The 27,565-nt window shown below is 36.0% G+C and overlaps 1 protein-coding gene across 2 annotated transcripts in view; it reads right to left on the bottom strand.

Moving 5' to 3' along the window:
* VPS13B (vacuolar protein sorting 13 homolog B (yeast)) overlaps positions 1-27,565 on the bottom strand; it is a 429,191-nt gene that overhangs the window by 62,919 nt on the left and 338,707 nt on the right. For both annotated transcript variants that reach the window (XM_010006448.1, XM_010006447.1), the window contains exons 36-38: positions 18,600-18,799; positions 15,839-16,046; positions 15,307-15,491 (exon numbers count right to left, since the gene is read on the bottom strand). In XM_010006448.1, the coding sequence (XP_010004750.1) occupies positions 15,307-15,491; positions 15,839-16,046; positions 18,600-18,799 (593 nt within the window). The remainder of the gene's footprint in view (positions 1-15,306; positions 15,492-15,838; positions 16,047-18,599; positions 18,800-27,565) is intronic.

The following is a 27,565-nucleotide window of genomic DNA, read 5'->3' as shown; positions in this document are numbered from 1 at the left end:
AATTATGAGGCAGTATGATGATGCCTGGAGAAAACAAATCCCATCCTGAGAAATATCAGGTGAGATACTTCCAAAAGCATGAGACAAATATTACTTGGCTTGTATAAGACATCGGTGGGGCCTCATCTAGAGCACGGCACACTTCCATGTTAAAAATGTATTAGCTCACACTGGAATCTGTGCAGAGCTGAGAACCAAATGAAGCAAGATGAAAAGAACATGAATGCCCTACCCAGACACTTCAGGAGATAAACAGTTAATAGACTAAAAGGCTCATAGACTTATGTGTCAAAACTGACTTGCTCTACATATAAAGCATAAGGCTAGAAACCTGAAGAGAAAAAGAGAGCGAGCTTTGAGGACAGTCTTGGAGCTCATGTCAGCTGCTTTTAAAAGCTTGATTTGTTAATAAAATGGAGCATTGCCCTGATGGGAGGAGGCTGGGCTTGACGAGCCAGAAACAAATCTTTCTTGGTTCTGTGTTGCTAACTCTGCAGAGGTGCTGTGTGCAACAGCAATATGAAATGTCAGATTACCATGTTTGTAGCCATATTTCAAGGTCACACTATACTTACTCCCTTTGCTCTTAATGTCACTATAGAGTTTTAGATCTCTTAAAAACTTTTCAGTGTTGAATTTTTTTTAGGTTTCAGTGTCTATGGACAAACACTCAAAATTGCAATACCATGCTAATGTTCCTGTCCTTCAATTCTAGACATACTTTGGGAATTCCCCTGTGTTAACTATGAACACATAAATAGCAACTTTCATTGTCTGCTGTCTTTCATACTACATGATACAGCCATTTTACTTCTTTTCTAAATCTTCACAGTCTCCACTGGCGATAAGCCATCTGATTTTATTTAAAATATTGCAATAGTTGGTATATTTCCTATAGCATGAGGTCTTGGAATGATAACAGTACAAAAGGAACTGCAGAATTTCTAAAAAATGTTTCCATCTTTCATAGTTGCACAGACACTTCTGAAAGTATGACACAGACACTAAAATGACTTTGAGATTTTTAAGAGTCTGATTCAGTACACCTGAACACTTGGTTTGGTGATGTGCTTCCTATTGCCTATCTAGACCTAAGTTACCTTTTGTCATCACTCCTGTTAAGTAATATGTGGGTAACAAAGGCCTTGTAAAACTATCCTCTTATTGTTTATGTATGTTAGATTACATCTCACCATAAAGAATCCCAAATAAAAATCTCACAAAATTGGATTAGAACAGCAAGTAGTGGGTTTTTTAAAAGGCTAAGCAAGGAGATAAATTCTAGTCCCACTAAGATTAAAGAATTGGAAGAACAAGTTCAAGAGCACAATGAAGGAATTTCATAAATGGCAATAATGGGAAAAACTTAGAACTATCAGTAAGGCTACAGGAAAGTAATATGGACAGATTGAAAATAAAGACTGAAAACTAAGACCATGTGAAAAGTGAAAAAAAACGCCCCAAACAAACCAGATTTTACAGATATTGTTTTTAAAAGAAATCAGGTATTAAATGCTTCCACAGCTCAGTATGTGATGGAAATATTGAAATTTATGTTGAAGAGAAGATGATAAAGTGAAGAAAACAATTATTATGTAATAAAGGAGTAATAAGTTCTCTTCAGGCTTTTATACAGAACCATAGGAACTTCACGGAAACATCCTAGGCAAATTCTGAAGAATCTGGAAAGGCACAGGAATTACCACTGGACTCAGCAGTTTAAGCAGCCAGAAAGAACATATTAACAATTAAAGCAGGCTGGTAAGCACGTCAAAAAGCTCATTCTTCTTTATTTTTGCTCACAGTTTTTTTCCTAACTGTGTTGCGATTTGTCAGGAAAACTACCAGAGTATGAGACAGTTTGTTTCAAGACATCATGCAAACATTAGAAATAAAAAGTCAAAGCCATGCTTTGTATGATCGCCTATACAAAATACAGTTCATGCTTTGGGACTGTCTAAACTGTAAACTTTCTGGCTTGAAGTTTGCAGAAGACTTAGTTGACATAGAATCTTTGATTCCTGCATATCTAGCTTTATTTGTTCTAGGGGGTTTATTACTAATGCCTGATCTGGATAAGTTTAAGGAAAGATGGTAGCTCTGGGCAATATTAGCTGCCAAAAATAATAGTTGTGATCGTGTGGAAATGGCTATAATGCCAGAACTGAGTCATAGGCAGTGGGAATAAGTGAATTAGCTGCAACAAAAAATTTGCCATATGTCAAATTAAATACGGTATTTTTACCTTAAAATATTTTAATAAAACCTAAGCTATAATTCAGATAATTGTTACCCCATAGAAAATGTGACCACTAGTGCTGCCTCTATACAACTAAAAAATAAAGAAGCATATGTAACCACAAATTACTTTGTTAAACATGAAGCATGTTTCTTCAGTAAGACACTTCATTGCTTTTTTTTCTTCTTTCCTAGCTTTCAAAGAAAGTTTTAATTGCAGTGATTTCTTTTTTTTTTGACTGTACAATGCAAACAGAACCATTACTATATGGCCCCTGTCACTTACATATGCATCAAACTATTTACCTGTGGGCTCAGATTTAACCAAGAATCTCTGTTTTGCAAGGAAACCACGTACTATGGCACAAACACTTACTTAGAAGGATGATTATGGCAATAGCAGGCAGAACAGGAGTCAAATGCTTTTTCCTCATCAGCATTAATAACAGAGATCAGAAGCAGAACTGAAAAGCTACATGAAAATACAGCCTCAAAACTAAGTACTTATCAAAAAAAGTAAATAAGATAAATACATTTAAAACAAAGCAGAGGATTTGAAGGTTCCTTTTTATCTTTACTGATGTGAACTACAGAAATGAGAGATCTGAAAATTGCATGGCACTGTTCTGATGAAGAATGAAAATGGTTCTGATATGAAGGAAAGCTGTTGCCTCCAAGTGACAGTTCCAGTCCTGCTCCCTGTGAGTACAGGACACAAAGTAACAACTCAGCTGAAATAGTTGCCTTGGGGAAGAAATCTTTTAAATTAGGAGAGCGTGGATTCCTGTTTTCTGTGAATCTTTCGTTTTGCTCTATTTTAAGAAAAATATCTTCATATGTATTACTAACACAGACATGATGAGAATCACCTCCGGGAACATAAAGCAACTCTTCAATTTCAGTAGGGCTGAGCTGAAACCTCTATCATATACATTCCATAAAAAAAAACAACAAACAAACACACAACAAAAAAAAACAAACCCCAAACAACAAGAAACTTTAAAATCCCTTCAAAAACCTGCCTCCTTCAATAAATTTCCTGCATGTTTGTTAACCAATCAGCAATACAGTATTAATAACCAACATGAAGTATTCCCACTAATGCACTACATTGTGATAGATCATGTCTTTGCCTTCTTCATCCTATATGGTGTCACATATTATGTGTACCAGAAGAATTTAAATCCAGGTGCCACGAAATGCTGCAGAATCTGTTAATATACTATGGTGTCTCTTAGTATTTTCATCCATGTGTTGTACACACTACTGGCCACATGAATTATTCCCTCTAAGTTGTGTGTCCTAATAAGATACAATGGGATAGAAATGACTGTTGATCCATATGTGCTTTTGGAAGGCTTTCATGATCCCAACATGCTTCTAGATTTTTCCCTGACCTCCTCCCATCTTCAAACTTCCTTGCTAATTGGGACTTGAAAACCCTTCAGGTGTACACCACTTATGCCAGGTACATTTCTGTAGCTAAGCTCAGGTGCACTTCCACAAGCTGTCACATGACCATGAACGATTGTACTTATTATTCACTATACACATTGTCATAATGCTAACAGGTCTCAGACACAGAGAACATTGCTATTTAGGGCAGAAATAATTAAAATATCTCAATTTCTTAGCTAACGCCATCTTTTTCACAGACATTCTTTTTGTCTCTAGGAAAAAGCTATAGCTCTCTGCCTGCTGCTTTGAGGTTGCTGAATGAAAGGCATATAAAAGTACTATCATATTATTACTTAAATACTGGACCATATAATATTTAAAATCAGTATAAAAATGGAACTTTATACACATGCAGATCTCTTAGGTTGCAAAGCACAACTTGTCCAGCTGAGAAAGGAAGGTATTAACAGCTGGGTTGCAGAAGAATACACTCAATGTTACTTTCAGTGATGCTTCCTTTTGATTAATGTTTTTGCAAGAAAGTAAGCTTCCACAGAATAAATCTTCATTTCTTGAAACTCAGTCCCTCAGATGGTGGGCGCTTCCTCTTGGAAATGAAGTTATTCTTGTTCCAGAAACAACTACTGGACAAGAAAAGGCACACAGAAGACAGGAAGCGTGTGTCTGTTTTATCTTCCCTGAGCCGGGCCACCTAAGTGAAGGAGAGGGAGAACACAACACAAACTAGCACTTTGTGTCACACGCCAACCCATGCTGAGATTTTAACTCCAGCTTCCTGAGTATGAATAAGCTGATTGCTCTGTCATAAAGCTATTCTGTTATTGGGATATTTTACTGGTTTAGGGCCAACTGCCTTAAAAATACAATTCTCCCATTAGGTGAACAGAAGTCGTAGTAGTAGGAAATAAGAAGCTTTATCCATATTTTTATTAGGGAAAAATTCTTGGCAGTAACTACCAAGAACATTACTTTAAAAATTGATTTTGAAGTACTGTTTATGTAAAAATAGCAAAACCACTGCAGACAAATATATTATGTAGAAAATATGCTCAAAAGATAATTAAAAGCTCCAGAATATGCCTGTTCACACGATACACACAAACCAGTCTGACATGTGGAACAACATCTTGAACAACTGTAGGATGCTTCTACATCAACTTTCCTGTTTACCTTATGTCATTGACATTGTGAAATTGTGCTACAAACAGAACTGCCTGTTAGGTAACATTTTTTTTGCCTTCCTCAGGGCTAAGATTGTATCACACCAGTGTGGAACACAGCCTCTCCTGGCACAGCTACAGACCACCAATTTTCCCTTTTCATGAAGATCCAAATTTAAAAAAAAAAAAAAAAAAAAAAAAAAAAAAAGTGGTGGTTTAAAGTGAGGTAAAAATCTAGCTTACTATTAGTAGTATTAGGATTAACAGTAGTACTAGGATTAAAACATTCTATCTGTACAAAGTACTTGCTGCTCCCCAGCTCAGTCTCCTTTGTATTTTATTATGCTTTTCTGTACTTTAACACTATTTTGGTGTGTTACACACCCACATATTTTAGGCAGTAATAATGATTCCACTGTGATGCACTCTCAATTCTCAACATTGAGGAATAATCAGATACCACAACTGGAGTTTTTCAAAATGATCCTATGTAATTTCTTCACAAAATTTGTTTTATTTCTCCTTGAATTTGGTTTAACAGATTTTGTCCTAAAGTAGAACACTGAAATTATACTCACTTTAAAAGTGAATATGCAATATCTTATTAATTTAATTTTTCTGCTATTCTTACTACTCTATTGAATAATTAGAATAACTACTATTTTGCTTCCTGATTAATAACATATACCTCAGCTTTAAAAAATCCATTTAACAAATTTGTTTATGGTCCTTTTAGCATATTTATTTCAGATTATTTAAATTTACATATGGGTTGTAGTTTATAAAATAAATATTAAACAAGAGCTATAATAAAGAGATATGAAAGAAAACTCTGGTCTTCTGAGAGAAACTGTTCCTTAAAAATACATAACTGCCTTTTAGCTGACTTTGGAAAAAAGCTTCTATACATCTTCAACTAATAGAGGCTATAAAAAACCCTTTGTAATATTGGAACCAGTTGAGAAACCACAAGTATTCAAATGCAGGAAATCATGATTTTATAACATTTTAATGTGATCTACTCTTGGGAAACAAAGTTAACCAAGCCCTATTTCTGTACAGGAAATATTCCACTGTACAGTTGTAATACATTGCGGTGAGGGGTACAGCTGCAAATTTTTCACCTGTAATGCCCCACTGGTATTGTGGCTTACTGAATTGCATCAAGATTGCCTTCCTGTCCGGAAAGCCCTCTAAGTACAAACAAGACTCTAAGCCCAGGTTTTATTTTCCCTTGGTATCAGAATATGGTAATTTAAGAGCCCTGAGAAATGCTTTTTAACCTTTTAGAAGAAATACGTAGCATTCTTTTATTAGGAACTATGTTCTTTGCCTGTTTAAAACAACATGTGACCAACTTATCTTATCAATTTATCAGGCTAGCAGGTTCAGAACAAATGCAGGTGTGTATAGTAATGCAATCTGTCACAGATACTGGGTTTTTTCATGATGGAAAAATTACTCTAAACACACTAACAGCTTTTGTTAAGAAAGCACAGAATAGCACTGTGCTATAACTGAGAATATTTCCATTGGACTTTTTAAACAGCAAAATGTATGCACTATTAAGTATCAAACCCATTTTTTTTTTTACTACCTGTCAGTCATCTTGAGACTGAGTTTATCTGAAGATCACTTGCTTTTCTAATAGCAAAAGCAACAACATTTAAATTAATTTATTAGGGTCTTAATTGTTTCAAGCATTGAGAAACAGAAGTATATGAAGAGGAGATCTTACATTAAGGACATACCTACTTCTTGCAATACTTTTTTTCTCTTTTTTCTGATACAGAAACAATCTTCCACATTTTATTTAAGGCTTTTCATTTTCTAAGCTTCAGTATTTATTAATAGTATAAGCACTATGCTGTTGAAATGTAGTCACCTCTGGGACTGAGGGTAGCAATTTATTAATACAGAAAGTACTGTGTAATTTAGGGTTTATGGGTTATTTTGACCACATATTCTCACCACAGCAAAGCCTGACTCCTACAAGAAGTGCCACAAGATCAGCGTATGGCAGGAAAGACCTTGGTTTGCAAAGTTTCATAAATCAGAGTTACGAAATCTGAAAACTACAGAACACGAGGAGAGTGTAAATCTGTCATTCAGATAATCTGACAGTTTCATCAGTCCTCTGGCACCTGGTAGAATTTTCACTGGCTCAGTAACCCCAAAGGGTAAATTTCAGTGTGATGCACAGGCAAATTATGCACAACTTCCATTAACATTCCCAACAAGTTACGCTTAACTCCCTGCAGACTGCAGAGAAACTATAGGCCAAACGATACAGTCTCATCTCAAAGCAGTGAACACTAAGATCACACAGCAAAATAATTAAGATTATACACACAAAATACAGTAACAAAACAGTAAAGTCTGAGATAATCCCACTCTCAGGCAAGGAAGTTCACAAATACTGTTTAAAGCTGGAATTCCTAAAGAGAACAGACTCTGTTTCAACATCTGCTTAAGACTCATTGTGTAACACTGTGACTCCTTTAGCCCCTACTTCCTTCCTTGCAAGAAATAAAGATAACACTTACTTGTAAGAGTCAGAGCCTTAACTTTGGAAAATGTGCAAAGCTCTGCCCAGCATCACAAAACTTGCTCACATCCAGATAATCTGAAATGTAAGAGGGCTCAGGGTACAAGCAAGCCTGCAGCCCTCTTAAACAGACCAGTTGTTCAAATGATGACTTGCATCCATTTTTGTACACATGCATGGATGTAAACACTGCTTCTACTGATGGGAAAGCTGTTTCCTGCATTAGAACAAAAGGCATTTGTTACAGTTCTAGTTTATGATCAGATATGCTTAATAACTATACTCTATTGTTTTGTTTCAAGCTTGCTGCAACTCTTCACACAGTAGAGATATGCATCCACCATATACAGCCTCTGTATTGTAGTAGCATGACTAGCACAGTCACTTTGAAGAAGACAAAAAGGTAGAATTAACAAGAAATTTAAGTTTTAAAAGCAGAATCCCAGAAAAAGCAACAAATTTGCCTTCTGAGCAATTCACAACAGCGAGGCAAACTGCTTCACTATCCATCTTTCCAGATGTCTGAATATTTGAAAACAGTACTGAAAAATTTGCAAACCGACAGGTTTATTGATAAGCACAGTTGAACTTTACAGCTTATTATCTAACAACATTATGAACTTAAATCACTAACCTGTCCCACACAAATCATCTAGATTTCCAAAATAGTTGTTGCTTTGGGAATGTAAGAAATAAATCAAATGTGAATAAAATTTGTGGTTTTCCAAAAAGCTCTTTTCCCAGACTCTCAAATGCCCAGATGAACACTGTAGCCCCAACAGGGAACGAAAAGTAAAAAGGAAGCAGAGCCAGCCAAAAATGAGGTATTCTCTGTTAAAAGGAAAAACGAATGTCTTTCACATTGATCATAATTCTTTTCCTGTTGACTGTCATGTCAAATCTTTCCTGGAATAATGACTTACAGTAGGTCTAATGTCAGTCATTCTTAAGCTCACGCTTCCTTAAGCCACTGTTTAAACAACCACACGGTGTTAGAAAATGACTGTTTATTGGCTGACAGTGTTGAAAAAATCACAGCCCAGACTGCAGAGTTTGCAAATGCTTTACTTAAATAGCATAAGCATGTAAGGCAATGCAACAGACAATGTTTTGAATCCTCACTTTTTGAAGTTGGAAATATATTACGTTCTCCTTAAAAAGATTTCAACATCTCAGCAAATTCTCTGAGCGAATTTTACCAGTGTGCTTTTATTTACCTAGGCTTTATTAAACCTCAGTTAAGTCCCTGCAACCTCAGAACTCTACTCACTGCCCTAATTTTCACCAGTAGACCTTGAGATCTGGTTAGTTTACTCACCACTTTCCTAAATCAGGAATAAGTGCTCTGTTTATTAGGAGACTATATAAAGAAGGGCCAAAAAAGGAGACCTCAGCACACATTCATCTTTTCATCAGCTGTTACAATGCTGACTACGCTTGCATGCAATAGGAATTCTGGCATGTACACAAGGGAAACATCCTCAAGTACAAAAACCTGTCAGGGTTATAGCTCAGTAGATATTTTATTTTAACTTTGTATGGAGAATGAACAAATGCCATAGATTATCTTCCTTTTGTTTTGTAAGCTTTAACAGCTTGTATCTCTCACTGGATGACAATCCAGGAGAAAGAATTTTAAGTCTGTGTTTGTGATGCAGCTTAAATAAATCAGAGTGCTCAGAATTTGGAACATTGCACATTATATGATCACTCTGATTAGATAAATCTGGTTTTCTCCACCTTTTAATTCCATGGCCACTTGTGTAAACACTCGTGTGACAATATACAGCTTTTTGTTTCAGAAATGGGGAAGTGCCAGCAATATCTCTTATTGGGAAGATAATTCTACAGTGGAAAGGCAAAGCATCTCTGTAAAAAGTTCATGAGCTACAAGAGTCCTCCAGTTGTACAGAAAATAATCTGTATGTCCTGTTCACCTGCTTGCACAGAAAAGCAGGATACTTCCTTGATGGCACATCAATAGCTTTCCTATCTTGGTGATCCTCTCCCAATCTTTACTCTCTGCCCTGCTAACCCAAATCTTTCAACCTTGCTCTTGGTAAGGATAAATGACACAAAAATGTGGCCCAGAAATCAGAAAAGTAAACAAACATAGGCTAATCAGAGACAAATGCAAATCTGAGATTCTTAAGACTGCAGGAAGACACAGGAAGACTTTGGGAAACTAGAGTTATAGTCCAAGCACGATTTTAAGCCCCACAGCACAGATATCCATAGCCCTTTCCTTTGAGCTGAAATGCCTAAATGTAGCTAATTTCTGTTGTATCTGTACAATTTGTAAGTCACTACTGAATCACCAGCATATTTTTTTTTCCCGCAGTGTCCTCCTTCAAATTGTAAAAATACCACAGATACGAAGAATTTTTATCCTTTCTCAGGTGCTGCAACAAGATAGACCCAAGGAACTGTACAAGCATGGCTGAATTTAGCACTACACAACAGTTCTGAAATAAGGTCCCTTGCTATGGTGTGGAATATATTTTTGTTCAAATATTCTTTATGTTTTGGGACAGTGGCGTGATCTGCATAACAGTAAACCATTGCCTGAAATTAGAAATTACTCTTACTCCTTTCTTCTTAATGATGTATTCTCAAAGCAACCAGCACAATCAGGATGGAGGAAATAGGCACAAATTCTCTGTCAGCTGTCCTTGTAACCAGCTCAAAACAATGTTCTCACCATTTTGGGAGACAGAATCATAGAATGGTTTGGGCTGGAAGGGACCTTAAAGATCATCTAGTCCCAACCCCCCCACATAGACAAGGACACTTCCCACTAGATCAGGTTGCTCAAAGCCCCATCCAGCATGGCCTTGAACACTTCCAGTGGTGAGGCCTCCCGAGTTCTCTGGGAAACCTGTTCCAGTGTCTTACCACCTTCATAGTAAAGAATTTCTACCTAATGTCTAACGAGGAGAAAGACTATGAAGCTCTTACCTCTTCAGTTTAGACTGTCTAGCACTTTTGCTCCTGACTTGCTCATGTATCTTCTACAACTCTGATATCCCTGCAGGACACATTTCTATATACCTTACAAACATTCTGCTTGAAGGCTATTACTACGTTTCCAAGTTCTCAGTGGAAGAATTATTATGGACAGAATCACAAGAACCATCATCACTAACAGATTCCAACTTTAAATGCTATGAAACAAGAACCTCATACAGCAAATAAAAAACCTGTTGCTCTATAATGATGAGCTGATCCCCTCATAGAGCATAGTTTACTGTAAAACTTGGAAACTGAAGCACATCTTAAATCTTCACATGTGAATACTCGCTGAGACAAATCTAGAAACATCAGCACAATTTTCACTATCTGTACAAAAGAGTGTCTTAAACTTAGTATTAACTTTTTTAGAGCAAGAACAGTAGGCTTTGTCTCTCTGGTTTTGTGTACATATCTTCTCTAAGTACCTAATAAAATAGGCTTTTAAAGTTGCTCATCCACATATCTTCAATCACAGGACTTTATCTCATCAGCAATCTACTTGAATGATTTAATGATTTAATCTGTTGTAACTGAGAAAGTCTCAAAGAGCAACTTTTTGAGGTATCAGTATCAGTCTTTATCAATGTTTTAAAGTAACGGCATTACTACTTCATCTTGCTTATTATCTTTTGAAGTAATTTAGTGAAATTTATCAAAGTTTGGTCTTTCCTCTGCTCTGGAGGTGTGAATATGATTCTCACATCAACACTGTTCTACCCTTTGCCCTTGCTGATTTGGGCAGTAATAGATTACCCTGGCTTACATGACATTACATGGAATGAGCACTGGGATTATATTCACCCTTATGAAATGTGCCCTGTCTTATGTGAGTTTACCAGTGGAATATACTTCATCTTCTCTATGTATTTTTAAAATAATCTTAGCAGTAGTCAAGATCAAAAGGGTATGCCTTTACCAACATTTTGGTTGCTGCCTTAAGGTCTTTTCTGTAGATCCTCTTTATATGATTAAATTAGTGGTGGCTTAGAGCAGTATTTATCACATTACTTGGACAAGACACAGCTTATTTACTTTTTCTGCTCACAAGAACATGAAACTACTCTTGTGTGTATATACCTTCATCCCACATTGACCTTTACTAAAATAATTAGTTGTATCTAGAGCTTTCTAAACAGCAATCAAAAAAAATCTCACAACTTGGAAAACCGACAACCATAAGTAGAAATGAAACAGAAGCTTACAGAACAGTCAAGAGTTGATAGTTTTGATGAAGGAACTAGGAAAATATTCAGTATGAAAGACTGAGATATATTTTACATCCAGAGCACGTCTCTTTCTTGATACAGAACTTTGTAGTTTTGTTTGGTTTTTTTATTAGCTATAAAAGGTTGCACCAAAAGCACTTGCAAGCACAGGGGCAAATTGATTTTTGTGTCATTTCATTGATTTCGTGCTCCAAAAATAATACCCATATATGTACTTTCTTCATTACTAAGAACCTGCAAATACTACTATAAAGTTTAAAACACTCTTGAGAAGGTATATTCAGAAAAAAATCTTGGTAGTGATGCAGACAGAATGGGAGTAAAATGAGAAATGGTCTCCAGATCAGAAAGGGTTCGAAGAGATGCCAGACAGTGGATTTAGTACCTCAGGATAAGAAACACCTTCTGTCACTGAATGGGTGCTCCTTAAAAATTAAGAAGAGGCACCAGGGAAGTCTAAAGGTATTTCATCAAGTACTATTTATATGAAAGAACTGTAAATCACAGAGTCAAAAAACCATTTGTAGCTTCTGTAAATGGAACAATGAGGGGTTAAAAATTAAATAGAAAGGGGCTCCAGTGTCCAGTAAAGAAGGACAAGTTCAGATACTCTTAATCTCCCAAAAGAAATACAACCCTGATGCAGATTCTTGTAAGATTCCCTCTCTCTTCCTCCAAGCAAATAGATAAGAGTCCTATGTCAAATTGCTAAGGAAAATGCAACATGTTGCGCCACAGCAGAAACACCAGTTCTTCCTTTTCCCACCACTGAAAAAAGGCAGCAATGTTTGGATTTTAAAGAAGCAAAGTATTAGAAACTTGACCAGTGAAACTGCTCACCTTTGCAGTAAAAGCACAAGTAAAAGCAAAATAAAATAAGCTCTTGGGACAATATAGAAATAGCAGCAAGGTAAGATTTTACAGAAACAATTACAGTTCATGTCAACTTTTATAATCTGAATCTGCTTATCCTTTGGCCGCAGCAGATGACACGCAACTTCAGTATCTAGAAAAATCCTCTTTATGGTGAAGCTTTTGCAAGTTCCAGGAATTTGAATAATAGCTATAAAAACAAAGAGACTTCTAAAACCTACCCATGATTAAAACAATATGCTAGAAGAAGTTTAAAAAAGATAGAAAGCTAGATGAAATGTCACCGCAACTTGCTTGGAAAGAAAGAACACGCAACTGGCAAACTTATAATTCAAACAACAGAAGTGCACCTTTGCCTGGATTTATGTGAAGTAAAGGATTAAGGGAGACTGGTAACACAGCTGGTGACATTATGGGTCCTCTTAGCAATTGAACATATACACAATCCTGTGAAAGTTTAAAAAATATATTCTTAATATACTCTTCTATCATTATTGTCTTTAAACTTAGATACTTTTTTAAAAAAAGCTGAAGTCTTTTGCTTGCAGATGTTCCTCTAACGTTTCATGTCAAGAAGTTAATAAAATGAAAGTATTGTTTTGTTTTCTTTCTTTAAATTTTTTGAATTTCCCATATGCATTAAATATGCAGCATATCAAGAAACAGACATATATCCATACAGGGAAAAAGTCGAACTGATGAAAGGCCTTCTGATTAATTCAAATAAGAGCCTAAACTTTAAGATGAGTAAATGTAGTTAACCTAAGTAACTTGAAAATCCACTCTGTGTTACTTACTCCACCCATGTATCTATGTCAGACTCATAAAAAAATGATATAGCCCATGTTTAAAATTGCTGTTTATCTACACTATGCAGAGTGGTTCTGTGTAGGTGCATGGCCATTTCTGGAAAATCTGATAAATCACCACCTAGAGCCAGGCAACAGTTACTGCCATAATTAATGGCCCACTATGAAAATACAGATCCTCCTGTAGACATTTCTGTACTCCATATGCCCAAGAGCACAGTTTTTTAACACGTCCTCTAATTTGTCTGGTATCTTTCATCTCTTCCCTTGTAATTGAAAGCTCAAGATAGTAATACAAGACTTATTAAGAATTAATCAATCATAACATTGATGGACTTTAAGAAGAGAGTGTGTCACAGTAAAAAGCATAATGGAGAGAAGATATACAGGAATGCTTGATCACAATCTTAAAATGAGACTGGTGGGAACAGTTCAATGTGTAAGTTTGAATACAAATCTGAAGAATTACATGAAGACCCATAGAAGCTGAGAGAACCTGAACACTGGTAGCTGAGTGCTTCCCGGTTTCTATCTTACTGTCCAAGGTAATCACAGGGGAAATGAGATAAGACTGCAACTACTTTATTTTCTCTAGACCCACAGCATGGAAGGACAAAGCAGCGGAACCTGTGTGCTATGACAAGTCCAGCTGTGTATGACCACTTGAAGAGACACCGATATTTCCCCTGTACAGGTTTGTATTATTACACAAACAACAACATTATATTCATGGTGTCTGTTATCTACAGTGGAAGCTTAATGTAATTCCACCAAAAACTTGGTGTACTGTGCTCTGAAAACACCATCCTGAAATAAGGGAAATTGCTGGCTTTTATAGCAACCTAACAGGGTCATCAAACAAGACACAGTAACACAATTTTGATCTTTGATTCAAACCTCATGCCAAGCGGAGCTGAATTATTTCAATTTAATTTTAATTTTTATGTAACTGGAAGGAGCTGACATTTGGCTGTCTAGAGGGCAAAGAAATTGGCAGGACAATTACATGATCTCACTGCCAGTATGTGTGCGGTAATAACGTTACACCATTTATCTGAGGAAGATTATGCTACTTATCCATAACTCAAAGCATATTGGTGCATAATTCAATTTTAAAAGCCTTTTTAAAAGTTATGGCAGCAATGGAATAAAATTCACCATTTCTGAACAAATAGGAAATATTTATTTCCCTTGACTCACAACACTATTCTGATTAACAAGTAGATTCAAATAAAAAAATAAATCATAGATTCAATTTGTAATGCAAAAAAGGAACTGATATTAACAAGATTAGCAAAAATCAAAATAGGTAAGCAAGAGGTGAATTTAGAAAGATGAATTACACTAAACAATTACACTAAACCTGTCTGTGTATTTTAGAAAGCAAAATTTCTCAGACTTAAGGATCAGTGTAATCATGATGTATGGTCTATTTTGGGACTGAGTCACAAAGCTGCAGCACTCAGTCCTCCTTTGAAGGGCAGTTCCGTGATCTTACACAGTTAATCTGGACTGCTTGTTTCAACCCGCGCAAAGCAAGATGAGAGAAAATAGATCCTTTATACCCTGTGGATCCCAGTAGAAGAAGCACAGCCATCACAGGCACAGGCTGGATTGGAGATCTCAGTTCAATGAGTCCACTGAATCTTGGCAATTTCAGACAAGTTCTTCTCTCACATATATCAGTTTAAAATCAAATGAAGTCTTTAAGTAAAGACTGATGGATGAAATAATAGGAAGGCAGAATAAAAACTCTGCAGGCTTGCAAACCAGAACTGATGAATTTCGATATAATTTATTAAGTAATGGAAAAACTTTACAGGTAAGTGGTTAAAATGTCAGCTGAAGTAGTTTTTAAACTAAAGATGTTCTCAAGCTGTGGAATTTACCTCTTACTCATTTTATAGAGCTCCTGACATTTGTTTTGTTCTCACTTTAAATAAACCTAAGTTTGAAAATACTCACTTTACAGCAGTAACATTTTCTTTTGCTAATGAAAGCAGAAAACTCTCATTACCCACCTGAAGAACATCTCCAAGGTCAGCAGTGCTAATATCTGGGTCTTCAGTGGTATTAAAAGGAACGGGGTTAATTCTTACAAGAGTGAGCACCCTAGGTTCTGGATATCTCCACAACATCATTCCAGGACTATCCTCAGTCTCATTGTAAAACACAACTTCATAGGCACTGGGCAGTTTTTGCGCTTCTGTCAAACGAGAAAAGTTATAATCTGTGATATAATTTCTAGAAAGAAACACGCCTGTTTATGAGACCAAAGTAGTTAAAAGTAAACCCCCTCAGGATCAAAAGGAGAGAAAATAAAAAAGCAATTTCCCTGACTTTTAAAAGATTACAACTTAATGGAAAGAAATAAAAAAGTTGTGTTTTTTTTTTCTTTCATTCTAGCAGATGTCTTCTCAATTGCTTTTCCAAAAAAAGAGTAAATTATTCATTGAAAGAGGCAAGTATTCTTTAATAGATTACTACTGTATTTACTTCATAATTAAAAAAAAATAAAAGAAAAAAGGAAGAGAGCAATAATACTCTTCTTACCTGCATCTTGTATATACTGGAACAGGCCTGTTCTCAGATCATCTGAGGTATGCTCAGTTTTTGAGGCCTGATTCCTTTCTGTAGGAGAACAAGTGGGGTGTGTACGTTTAGATATCAATGTCTCTAAGCTGCCCTTTTTAGTGAGGTACTGCCAAAGAAGCTCTTGGAGAAGAACTAAACAGTTCAAATGCTCTTGACCCCAGAAAACCTTAAAAAAAGAAAAAAGAAAAAAAGAAAAAGACAATTACATAAAATATTTAATCATTTTTGAAAGAAATCCCCCAAATAATAGGAACTTTATACAGCTTTCAGCCTGCTCTCCTTACACCTTTATCACTTGCAAGTATTGATGATGTGAAAATAAGGCATAGGAACAACAAGAATTCTCTACAAAAACATTTGGCAAATCTGTTCTTTCTATCGTTCAAAGGAAAGCACTAATTCCTACCACTTAAAATTGATACCGATGGTGTCTGGAGGAGCACAGAGCTTCAAATTACTCTGCAAGAATGTACAGCTGAGAGCAGTACATAATGCTAGGACTCCTCACAAGTTTTGCAGTTTAAGATATAACTAAAACCCTCGAAGGTGCAAATTTTAAACAGTTCAAAGAGCATGTTGCTCCAAAGTGGGACTCTGGAATGCATTAAAAACTGAGCAAGTGACACAGCAAAGAAGATTACTAGAAAGACACATGTAAGGTCATCTCAAGCAAGAATATTAAATATATCTAGCATATGAACTGGATGTGCCATAAGATGTCACAGGGATGTTTAAAAGTTTAAAGTTTTCTGGAGTTTAAACCAGAAATTAAAAAAAATATCGAAGAAAAATTAGCACTGGATATCCAGAAGATCCATACACTTATAGCAAAATAAAATGAAGTAGGCATTCCTCTCTCCCAGCTTTGACAAGCAATGCTGCTTTTCTTAAATCAAACTCCTGTTTGAGACAACCACATTAACAGGGACAAATCCTTTGGTCTTCATGTGCAGAAGTGGTCCCAGAAGCAACAGGGAAGACAAGGAAGCAACTGGCAATTAATACTGAAATAAGACTTAAAACCAGTGTGAAATGAAATAAAAATCACCAGAAAGTCACTTAAAAGTTCATGGTAAGAGCAAGAATAAAGTAACCGAGTCAGGTGTGCAAACAAAGAGCAGTGAACATTTTTTCAATGATTTTCAAATATGAAAAAAAATCAGAAGGTGCCTAAAGGGAATGAGGTACAGCTGTCAAAAAGGAAGCTTTTCCTCCTGCTGCATCTACTTCTGTAAGTCCATAGAAAAAACCAAGGCCCTCTTCAAACACAGCTACAGCCAGTCCTGAGCTAAATAGTCCTGGTCATCTCTCTAATTCAGTGCATCTCTACTGAAGTTTCTAGAGTACCTCTGGGCTTAGGCTCCCACACGTGTTCTAGCACCACCTCAAAGGAGCTCTGTGTCACCTAAGCCGATGCCAGAGGCCTCAGTTCCCCACTGACAGTGGAGGGAGGAATGCTTTTCCTCCCCACTTTTATGGATTTTAATTTTAGGCAGCTGGAACTTCAGAGCATGGAACTCCTACTCCAATATTTACAGATGAGGCACCAATTTCACTTGAGGTCTCTAGGCTCTGCTGCAATACAAATGAAAAGTGGTAGAAGATGAGGTCATGTTTAGAGCTGATAAAATCATTAGCTGTAAATAAATTAATCTGAAATAGAATTGCTAATGCTTTTGTCAGCATTCGTAAATCTATTCTGCCAGATCAAGTACTTAATTGTTTTCTGCAAATGTTAATTAACCCAGTGTATACTTTAATATTAAAAGGGATTCTCAGATTTACAGATATTTTTCTCGTCCTTGTTAAAACACATCTTTTTTTTTTTTTTAAATTAAACAAATACCTGTGAATAACAAATGAAAAAAGAAACAAAAAACCAAACATTATATCATTAAGATATATATATATATACATATTTTAATTGCATCATTCAGTTAGCCCTATTCCCAGTGCTGTGGTTTCAAAAACTCCTAATGCTGATTCTGGGAAAAGCCCTAATGACATGAGTATATGTCAAAATTTCCTTTTTGTGTTTTATAGGCTTGATTTATATATTTATTTAAAACATTTGGTGCATATAGATACTACAATAAAAATAATTAAAACAAGACATATCTTAAAGCCCACTTGTTTAAGCCTCACAGAATGTATTTTTCATTTCAAGAACTCCCATGCTTCTTGGATTGGTTTCAAGTTGTGGGCACTTCCAAAAAGGATAGGACAGCATGGAAAACTGAGTATTAATTGCTACAAACAACAGTTTATAATTACTCCCCTGAGAAACTGGTATAAGTTCAAAAAGAAAGGATATGTATTTCTTAAAGCTACCCCTAGGCATTGTAGACACATAGCTCAGGGACAGACAGACAGACAGACACACACACACCAGCACAGGGTCCTAGATATTAACTGTTAGTAACTTGATCCAGTGTTTTCAAGGGAACACACACATACAGAGTACATAGCCCAAGCAGTATTTTAAAGAAACAACAAAACACTGTACACAATTTTTCAATCAACAGTTTTACATGAAAGAATAGATACTTATTTTAAAAGGTATAATAAAACCCACCCAAAACAAACAAGCAAAAAACTCCAACCCAATGAACTGCAGTAGGCTGCAGTTTTACAGGCTTTCATACAATTTATTTATGAAATCACAATAATCCAAAGCCAGTCCAGCTCAATAGCAGAACACCCAGCATCTTACACAGACCTGCAGCAGTCCTCCTCTCAAATCAATGTGTATTTTTGGAATAGATCGTTCTGAGCCAGGATCACCACTGTGCTTACACCACTTAGCTTCCACATTCACAGAGCAGCAAAAAGGGCCCATCAGAGACCTGGATCTTTCTTTAAGACTTGTTTTGAGTAGGAAATCTTTCATCTCAAGAACAAAAGATGACCCGTGGATTCCTAAAAAGAGAAAGAGAGGGAATTAATCATACTGGTTGTTATTCACATTTATGTGCTTATTTCCTGAATTCACCTTCCCATGAGCCTGGGAATGTCTGCCCACAAACAATTGCTCACACAAGTAGTCCCACTGACTTTCATGGAAATACCTGTGTGAGCGATTGTTCTCCTCTCCAAGCAAGAGTATCAGAGTTGGGCCACAAGACCTGTGATTTGGGGCCTTTTTAAGCTTTTTTGTGTGACACTATTGAGCATGCTTTTTACAGTGCTCCAGTTATGAAGCAGGTACATTTCATGCACATTCCTTACAAAGAACTATTTGCCAAAACATTATGACTTTTGACATATGTGAGTATTTTAAGGTTTATTGAGCAGAGACATTTTTCATTCTACTATGAATTTTTTTGAAAAGAGTATATTAAGAACAAAAACAGCTGCTTCACTTGATTGTATTTAAACTGATAGGAAATACCTGTTTTGAATGTTTCTTTCCACTTTTGTTCAAGTTAGTTATGATAAAATATTGCCTTCCTTGACTTTGGAGTGCTTAGCAGAAGAATATGTTTGTATTCAAATAATATAAAACAATTACTGCAACTCAAAATATTTAACATGTGTTTACCTAAAAAAGTTTAACCCAAATTTTTCACATAATAAACATTTGCACTACACACAGCTTTATAAAACATAAAAATGATCATGGTAGGTTAGATTTATAACACTTAAGTACTCTCATTAAACACACAAACATTTTTAGGAAAGAAACACTATCTAGAAACGTCACACCTCTTGTGGATTTAACTTACTGCAAACCACTGCTTAATAAAACAAACCATGCTTAATACCTTTGTTTTGTTTTTCTGTTTGTTTTTTTTTTTTTCTTTTTTTGTCTATATACATGAAGAGTACTACATATGAGGTTTGGTTAATTTTTTTTCTCTTCTGGTGCTTGTACTTCTACCCAAAACTCTGAATATTGGATGTCACCATGCTTTATAATGCCCACAGCTTGTTTTTCTAATGAAACTGAATATTGACCAAAGGTAAAAGACAAAAAAACACCTAAGGCTTACATATAGATGTGTCAAGGTACAGTTCCATTTTTTATTTTCATACCTTTGCTGGTAGAAAAAAAACACAAAAATAAACTCAGTTTTGAATACATGCAGTAAAACACCTCCTATAAACCTTTTTTAGAATCCAGAAAGAGGTCTGTTTGCATCCTGGAAGGTATGATATTATAATGCTGAGAAATATTTTATACATTACAAGGAAATAGATTGGATTTTAAAAATTATTATTATTTCTTTTTAATCCAACAACCACTAGGAAGGTGGTCCAACAGTCCTCATAGAAAAATTATATTGAATTTTATTCAACATGAGGAGGAACCACAAACAAGAAGAATCTGTCCCTTGAGCAGTTTGGAGTTTAGTGAGAATAATCAAGGGCCTGAGAAAACCTTTGTCCCATGCCCATGCCAACCAATAGGACTGTCGTTGCCAATAGGGAAAGGAGTTTTAACTCTGGTTTATTTAGGTTGGCTTATGTGTTTATATGACCAAAAATGTTCAGTGTTTTTTTGACACTGAACTTCAGTGATAATCAAGAAAACCAACATTAACACACCCTGATGCCTCTCCTTTTGATACTGGTTCAGACTTGATTCTATAAATTGTGGAATGAAGCAGCTTCACGTACAGTCTTAAAATAAGAAAAAGAGGTGACTTTATGGGAAGGGCTGACCCTCACCCTGCTATGCTCAGTCTAGTTATTTTTAGAGGCATTACAATATTTTGAGTCCTTTTTACACTCTACATGGAACAGAGGAGAAATTCTCAGTAACTATTGCACAATCCTTCAATACACAGAAATGTTCTATAGTTTTATTGGAATATGTGTCAAGTTGCAGAAATAACAAAAGGGAAAAAGGAATGCCAGAATACAAGTGGTTTTATTTATGTTTTCTTTCACTGGGATTACACTTGGAAGGATTATGCTTTGCAGTCTTTTTTCTGTTGTCATCTCAGCTCTTCACAGTACAAAGAAAACACAATATCCAATGGCTTAGAAATAGAACTGAGCATTCAGCACATAATAGTTTTGGTTCAAAATCAGCAGTGCCTTTCTCCAATGCTATGTAAACAATGAGAAATGAAGACACAATTAACAATAAGGAAGTGTTGGTAAATTTTAAATAAATGAAATATTACAAGACACATCCATGGACTGCATCCTACAAATACCAGGAAAAACTCAGTGACTCAATGAGATATTTTTCTTTTCTTGCTGTGACCCAGATTGCTCTTGTAGCAGCAAGAATCAAACCCTTGTCCTTCCTAGCAGGTATCTCTACATGCCCTTTTGGGGATGAAGTGACTCAGTATAAAAAACATTGTGCTCTTAATTAAAAAAAAAATTAAAAAATATAAAAAATATAAATATATATATGTATATATAACATTCAGACAAACTTGCACAAAGTGATGTCTTGAGGAAGCTTAAAGAAAACAAATGAACAAGTATGCACAAATCCTAAAAAGCAACAGAAAATAGATCTCTGGGCCTGAGGGTATGGGGTACCATTACTATGGAAACCCTCAGAGATGACATTGGAAAAGGATGACTCTCTTCCTAAGAGAAGGGAGTGAAGAAATACCAGTATGCACTAGGAGGGAGCTTATTTTAAGATGGGTAAACACCATACTAACATTCAAAGTGTATGTTCAGTCAGTAAAGTTGCTTTCTTGTGACTAGAGAAATCACCTCAGAAATGTAAAGATGTAATATAATTTTCCTCTGGTTTCTTCCCTCCCACACAGCACTTTCAGCCAGTCCTTTCACACATCTCTCAAAAAGTTCTACTGGAGAATTATAACTTCAGTTTAAACAGACTAAATCAGAGTCTTCATTTGAAGCGAACTTGAGATGGCACCATAAAGACGTAATATATCTTCATAAACGATTATTGTGATATGTAGAAGTTAACTTGTTCTGTTTGGATTACTGCTCATGAACACCGACAATCTTTTCAGTACGTACAATAATTTACTTGTAGGAACAAACAGTTTCATGACTTTCAAAATACTCCTCCAAGAGACTAATAAATACCAAGCACTTCCTTCGGACAGTGTTTAAAATGTGCTGCCAGCCCTTCATTGGCAGCACTGCAATGTGCAGCCATGCTCACTGAGCAGAATCCAGCTTACACCAGGCTTCTGGTGTAAGGAAGGATTACCTTTATGATGACACATGCTCAAAAGGAATATCCAGGTATTTTTTTACTGTTGGAAATAGCACAGGAGGGTTTGAAAAACAGCTAAGACTTTCTTAGTAATGTCAAGAAATTAACTTGCTCAGAAATTAGAGATGAAGATCATTACAACAGAATAGTGAAGGAAATGTACTAAAAGCCAAAACCTTTCTTTTTTTAGTCAGTAGAGAATTGATACTAACATTTAAAAAGGTGTCTCACAGAATCTAAGAACCCTAATATAGTTCAAATAACGTTATAATTTATATGTAACTATAGCAGTTACATTAATGTTTACCAATAATTGGAGGCTCTATGTTTGTTAAACTGCCCTGTGTGCATAAATCCAATTTTGTGTATAGATAAAAAAGAGCTGGTCCACTTTAAAAGATGCAGCAAGCATTAAAACAACCCTTGCCTTACAGTAACAATCACTTAGCATTTAGACAAAACAGGTATTAAGAAAGTGTTCTGTTATTTTTCCTGGTTCAAAGACAAAGGGAAAGATGATGTTTTGACATTAACTATGGACTTCCTGTTTTCAAAAATATTTTTAAAAAGTGATATTTGAATCAACTCCAAACGGCACAAGTAGAAATGGAGCAGGAGTTTTTTCCCTTGTGTTATTGTCTGTACGTTTGCTCCTCCTTAGAAAGCTGCAAATCCAGTTTGGTTCACCGCACTGTCACCTAATACAACATAGAGCATGATTTTCATTAGCAAAAGAGTTTTAAGAAAGTGGAAACACATGTATTATAACAAACACACCAAATGGCATTGGACTATAGTTGAGGTATCTTTTGAAGGGCCTTTTGGAAGCTAATACCTTTGCTACAAACTGTAGGGCTAGGAAGAAAATTGCTTTTCTAAGTTTGGGGCAGCTCAGAAGCAAGACTGTGTCCTGCCATGCTGTTTTGGGCTGGGCAAGATGCCCATGGGCAATGCGGTCTGCACTGGCTACAGCAGCTGGCAGGCTGCACTCCCACCTGTAGGATGCTGGTGCACTCTGAAGGAGTTAAGCCCAGGCTCTCCCATGGGTCCTCCATTTCTGGGTGACAGAGATACCATCTGGCTACTGATGGTTAATTTGGAAGTGGCTTGCCTTACTACCTTCTGCTTTATTGTCACACATTACTAAGTTGATAATCTGTTGTATTTGCTTCTGAGCATTCAGCCTTCATATTTGCAACTTCACTATCTAGTTTGAAGCTGACAAAAGTAGTAAGACAGCTCTGAATATGTAGATATGTTATTATATCTAATTTATCGAGACAATGATCTACATTATTTTTGTTATTTTTAAGAAAACTCGAGATACATCATGTAATCAGTACTTATACTACAATCACACAGCTCTGTTTACAAGCATCATCTATGAAGAAGTTTCTCAGAAGAAAGGATAACAAAGCTATGAAAATAATTACAGGGGAAATACTGCAGTTAATTTAAGAGTCAGCCCATTTATTCAAGAGTAGAAACAGCAGTAGCAAAGAAATGGTGAGACATAGTAAAGGACAATTTTCCAGGAGCGATTTAGTTAATAATCCAACGACTGCACTGGATTTCTCATCAGTGATGAGATGAATCTTATGATAGTTCATTCTCCCCATGAGAACAATATTTACACATTGCCAATTAACTATTCTTTAGTGAAAGCAAGTTATTCAGCATTACATGGGGACACGTGGGCTCTGTAAAAGCATGAGATGTGTAACACACGGTAAGCAGAAAGTAATGATCCTAAACAGGCCAAACCCTTGAATTCGTCACTAATAAATGTCCCCATGCATTCAGCAGTCCTGGCTGCTGGGAGCCTGTTTTCTTCAAATACTTCAAACACTAAAATCCGGGAACATTTATTATTTTAATCCATTACAGGCAGTGCTTGATTTAACTTTATTGGTTGTGGTGGTGGTAGTAGTTAGAGTGGGGGTAAAGCTATGTTCTTTTACACATCATTTCAAAAGGGCTTAATTATATTTTATAGCTCAGGCCAGGAATCCTGCTTGTTTTGTGTCTAACAAGGTTCAAATGGAGTTCAGGTCAGTGATGAATCAGAAGAGAAGTCAAAGATGGTTATCTATTTGAAATGAGCTCATCTCCCTTGAAGAATAACTGGGCAGGTACATCATGTTCATTACACTGCTGCATACTAAATAGTTGAAAAAATCTCAATTTACTTGTTGATTTGCTGGTTTTGCATTTTGTGATGCCTGATCAGAGAGGGCATATTAAAATCGAAACGGATTTTAATTTTTCGTCAAGGCTGTCTTTGATATATAATAATTTAGAATATATTTCTACAGTTCTGTATTGCCCAATCTTATTCTCATTAAGTGGAGAAAAATTAAAAGCAAAAAAAAGTGTGCATTTTGCATTTGTGAGTCCAGCTTTCAAAACGGACTGAGTCCTATACTGACATGAGTTAATACTAATTTGTCTTGTATCATAAACGTATTTTTTTAGATATCAGCAGTTTTCAGAAAAGTGACAAAACCTTCTTAATCCAGGTTTACACATGGGCACAAAAAGGTTCTTCAATTTTTTTTTTAAAAAGTATATTTTTCACACCTTAATTTGAGGTGGTTAAAACCTTTGGTTTATTTTCAGAAGGCTGGTACCTACAACTGCCACTGATTCATGAAGTTACAGATACTTAGCACTACTAAAATATCAAACATTAAATGGTTGCATGGTAAACGAAGCATTACAAAATAGTGTATACCACTCAAAATGTAGCCCTGCATAACTGCTACAAGGTTGAACTGTTTTCTGTTCTTGACTCACTGTATTTCAACTGCTTTAAAAAAATGAAACAGTCTATGAACTAAAGGGTAAATTTTCTTCACCATCCTGAAGCTAGTGCCTGGCAGCACCTGAGCTGATCAAGTCTCTATAACCCAGTGAATTATGCTTGTGGCAGTCCAAGACTTGACAGAGACCCAGGCCACACAAACTGAACAGGTTTCCCTGTACCCTTGGGATGTGTTTCCTTAGGATTAAGATCAGTCCAAGTCCAGGATCCTATGTTCCAGGTCCTTCCTTCCCCTCCCTCCTTTATATACGTCTCCAAATTCTCTTTTGTGCCAGCATGGTGTACCTGTCCAGTGAGCCAGACGAAGGACATATCTTACTGCAAACTTGTCTGTCCTCTTGGGTTATTTTTCAGAAAGATCAGTGCCCTGAGATACTCAATGAACAGCTGCCCAAGTAACAGAGCTAGCACAGGGCAGAGTAAGAAATGTGGGGCCAAAGTAAACTAAACTTCCTATGCAACAACATCTTTTGTTTAAGCAGCAAGCTGGTGATCTCACTGCATTAAAAATATTCTTGTCATAGAAAAAGAAGAGACATGTTGTCAGTATGTCAACAATTTAAATAATTTAAGGAGCTGGTCTTTAAGACCACGGAAAAAATGCCTAATCTCTGTATTCTGTACTCACACTGCAAAATGTAGATTGAATTGGAGGAGTTGCAGAGGAACTGTAAAACATACAAAGAAAACATCCAGCTTTCACAGTTATCTGTATTTCCTCATTAATGTAAATACTCTATACAACTGACTACCATGAAAATGCAGTATAACTTACTGCTGCCATGTATAGCACTGGGATCCACATAACAAAAGAAATTCCAGACTGAAAAAATGTAATTACTTTCACAATAAAAGCTGAAGAGATTACAAAAACAACTGTATTTGTTCTGAATTGAATTTCATTTGGAGTCTACTTTTTAAAGTTGAGTTGACTGTAACTGCAGTCCTACAAAATAAGTGCACATTGCCTTGAACTGACAACCTACAACTAATTGCTTTTGTTTCCCTTTTTTTTCTTTTTTCCTCACTCCCCCCCAAGTTAACGTGCTAGTTCATCAGTAGCAATTTTGAACCCTGTTAAAAAGTACCAGTAGGGAATCTGACCAGGATTAATAGTCGTACTCAGTCTTGGGATTAGGTGGTGTCTTGTTTCATGGATTTTAGGCCATCTGTTCTTCCCTCCTACATTATACTCCTGCAGAACTATAAACGCACCTCCACCTCAGGGACTATAGAAAGGAATTATAATTCTTCTGCTTTTCATTATCACAAGATTCAGTAACTCATTTCATTGTCAGGATAATCCCCTTTTATTCTTTCTTTTGCGCTTGCAGGGTATGCCAAAATGACAAATAAAACCCCAGATGTTAGAGACCTGCTGAGGTCTCCACCTTTTCTTGAGTGTTGGGTTTAAGCTACTTGGGACACAGTGTCAAACCTGACAGGACCCTGATGCCCACACCCAATATTCATTAAGGTTTGTTAGTGATTTGTATAGCTGTCTACAAGCTGCACTTCCACCTAAGTCCTCAGTGGCCATTTAAATATTTAGTTTGTCCTCTGGCTTTTACTGACAAAGAATTAATTTCCTATTGTTCAAGTGTTGGAAAGAGTTTATATTTCTTTCTAAAAGTAACAAAGGTCTTCTGGGTGTTGTAAATGGCTTGTTACTGCTGCATATTATTTTAGGTAGTCATATCTAATTTAATGTTTTATTTCCCCATGGGCTAACTTGCATATCTGCAGCATCCAAAGGCTATGACAACGCCTTAGCAGAGTTTTCTCCAGAGAATCAGTTAACTCCAAAATGAAACTTGGTCTTCGCTCTTCACCAATTAATAGCTGCATTTCATTTTTAATATTGCTGTAAAGTATCTTAAGTACATAATTTCTTTAAAGTTTGCTAAAAGCACTTGCAATTATAATATGTTCAACTAGTGTTTATTTTTTCCCTTTATTTATATGCTAAAGTAATCATCTTTGCAAACAAGACTAAGGGCTGGGGAAATCTGTCTCTTATCTCTGGAATATTTTTTGTCCATAACTTTCTCAGTTTGGACACTGAACAGCAAGACTTCCCTCCTGTGTCAAGCCAGAGCAAAGTAAGACTCCTACGAGAGGCTACAGGCTTCTTGCTGTCTTTCATTCTGGGGAGAGTACAGTCTTGAACTTCTCTCGTTTATCTGCTCTTTTGGCAGGTAGGTAATACTAATCTCAACACCAAACCTAAATTAACTGAAAGTCATATGTTTAGACTTGCTTTCTATTTCTAAGTATTTGTTGCTAAAAATTGTTTCAACTTTAATGGCATGTGATTGTTCTAGAGTGAGCTACATACTGCAAGTGTGATACCAAGCAATCTCAAATCTGGCTGGATACATGGCACTTGAGAGCTCTAGCCACTTTGTAGAAGATGCCACATGCTCCAGAGGACAAAAATCACTGAACAAGGTCTAACAATAGTTCTTGAATTTGGAGTTTTCATCAACAGTATAACTAAACTGCCAAAAATGAGCTGTTTGCTATTCGCTTGTATGAAATGGGTACAAGTTTTAAATTGTAACTCTAAGGCACAAAATATAAAATGACTACATTCAATTATTTTATTCAACAGCAGTAATACTTAAACACCAGTCCTTAAGGATATCAGAAAAACTATACTGGTAGCCTCTTCTAAAGTAAAATTAATAATATAATG

The sequence above is a fragment of the Chaetura pelagica genome, unplaced genomic scaffold, assembly GCF_000747805.2.
Source record: "Chaetura pelagica isolate M959 unplaced genomic scaffold, ChaPel_1.0 scaffold76, whole genome shotgun sequence".
Classification (NCBI taxonomy): domain Eukaryota; kingdom Metazoa; phylum Chordata; class Aves; order Apodiformes; family Apodidae; genus Chaetura; species Chaetura pelagica.
This window is presented reverse-complemented; position numbering and strand designations above follow the sequence as displayed.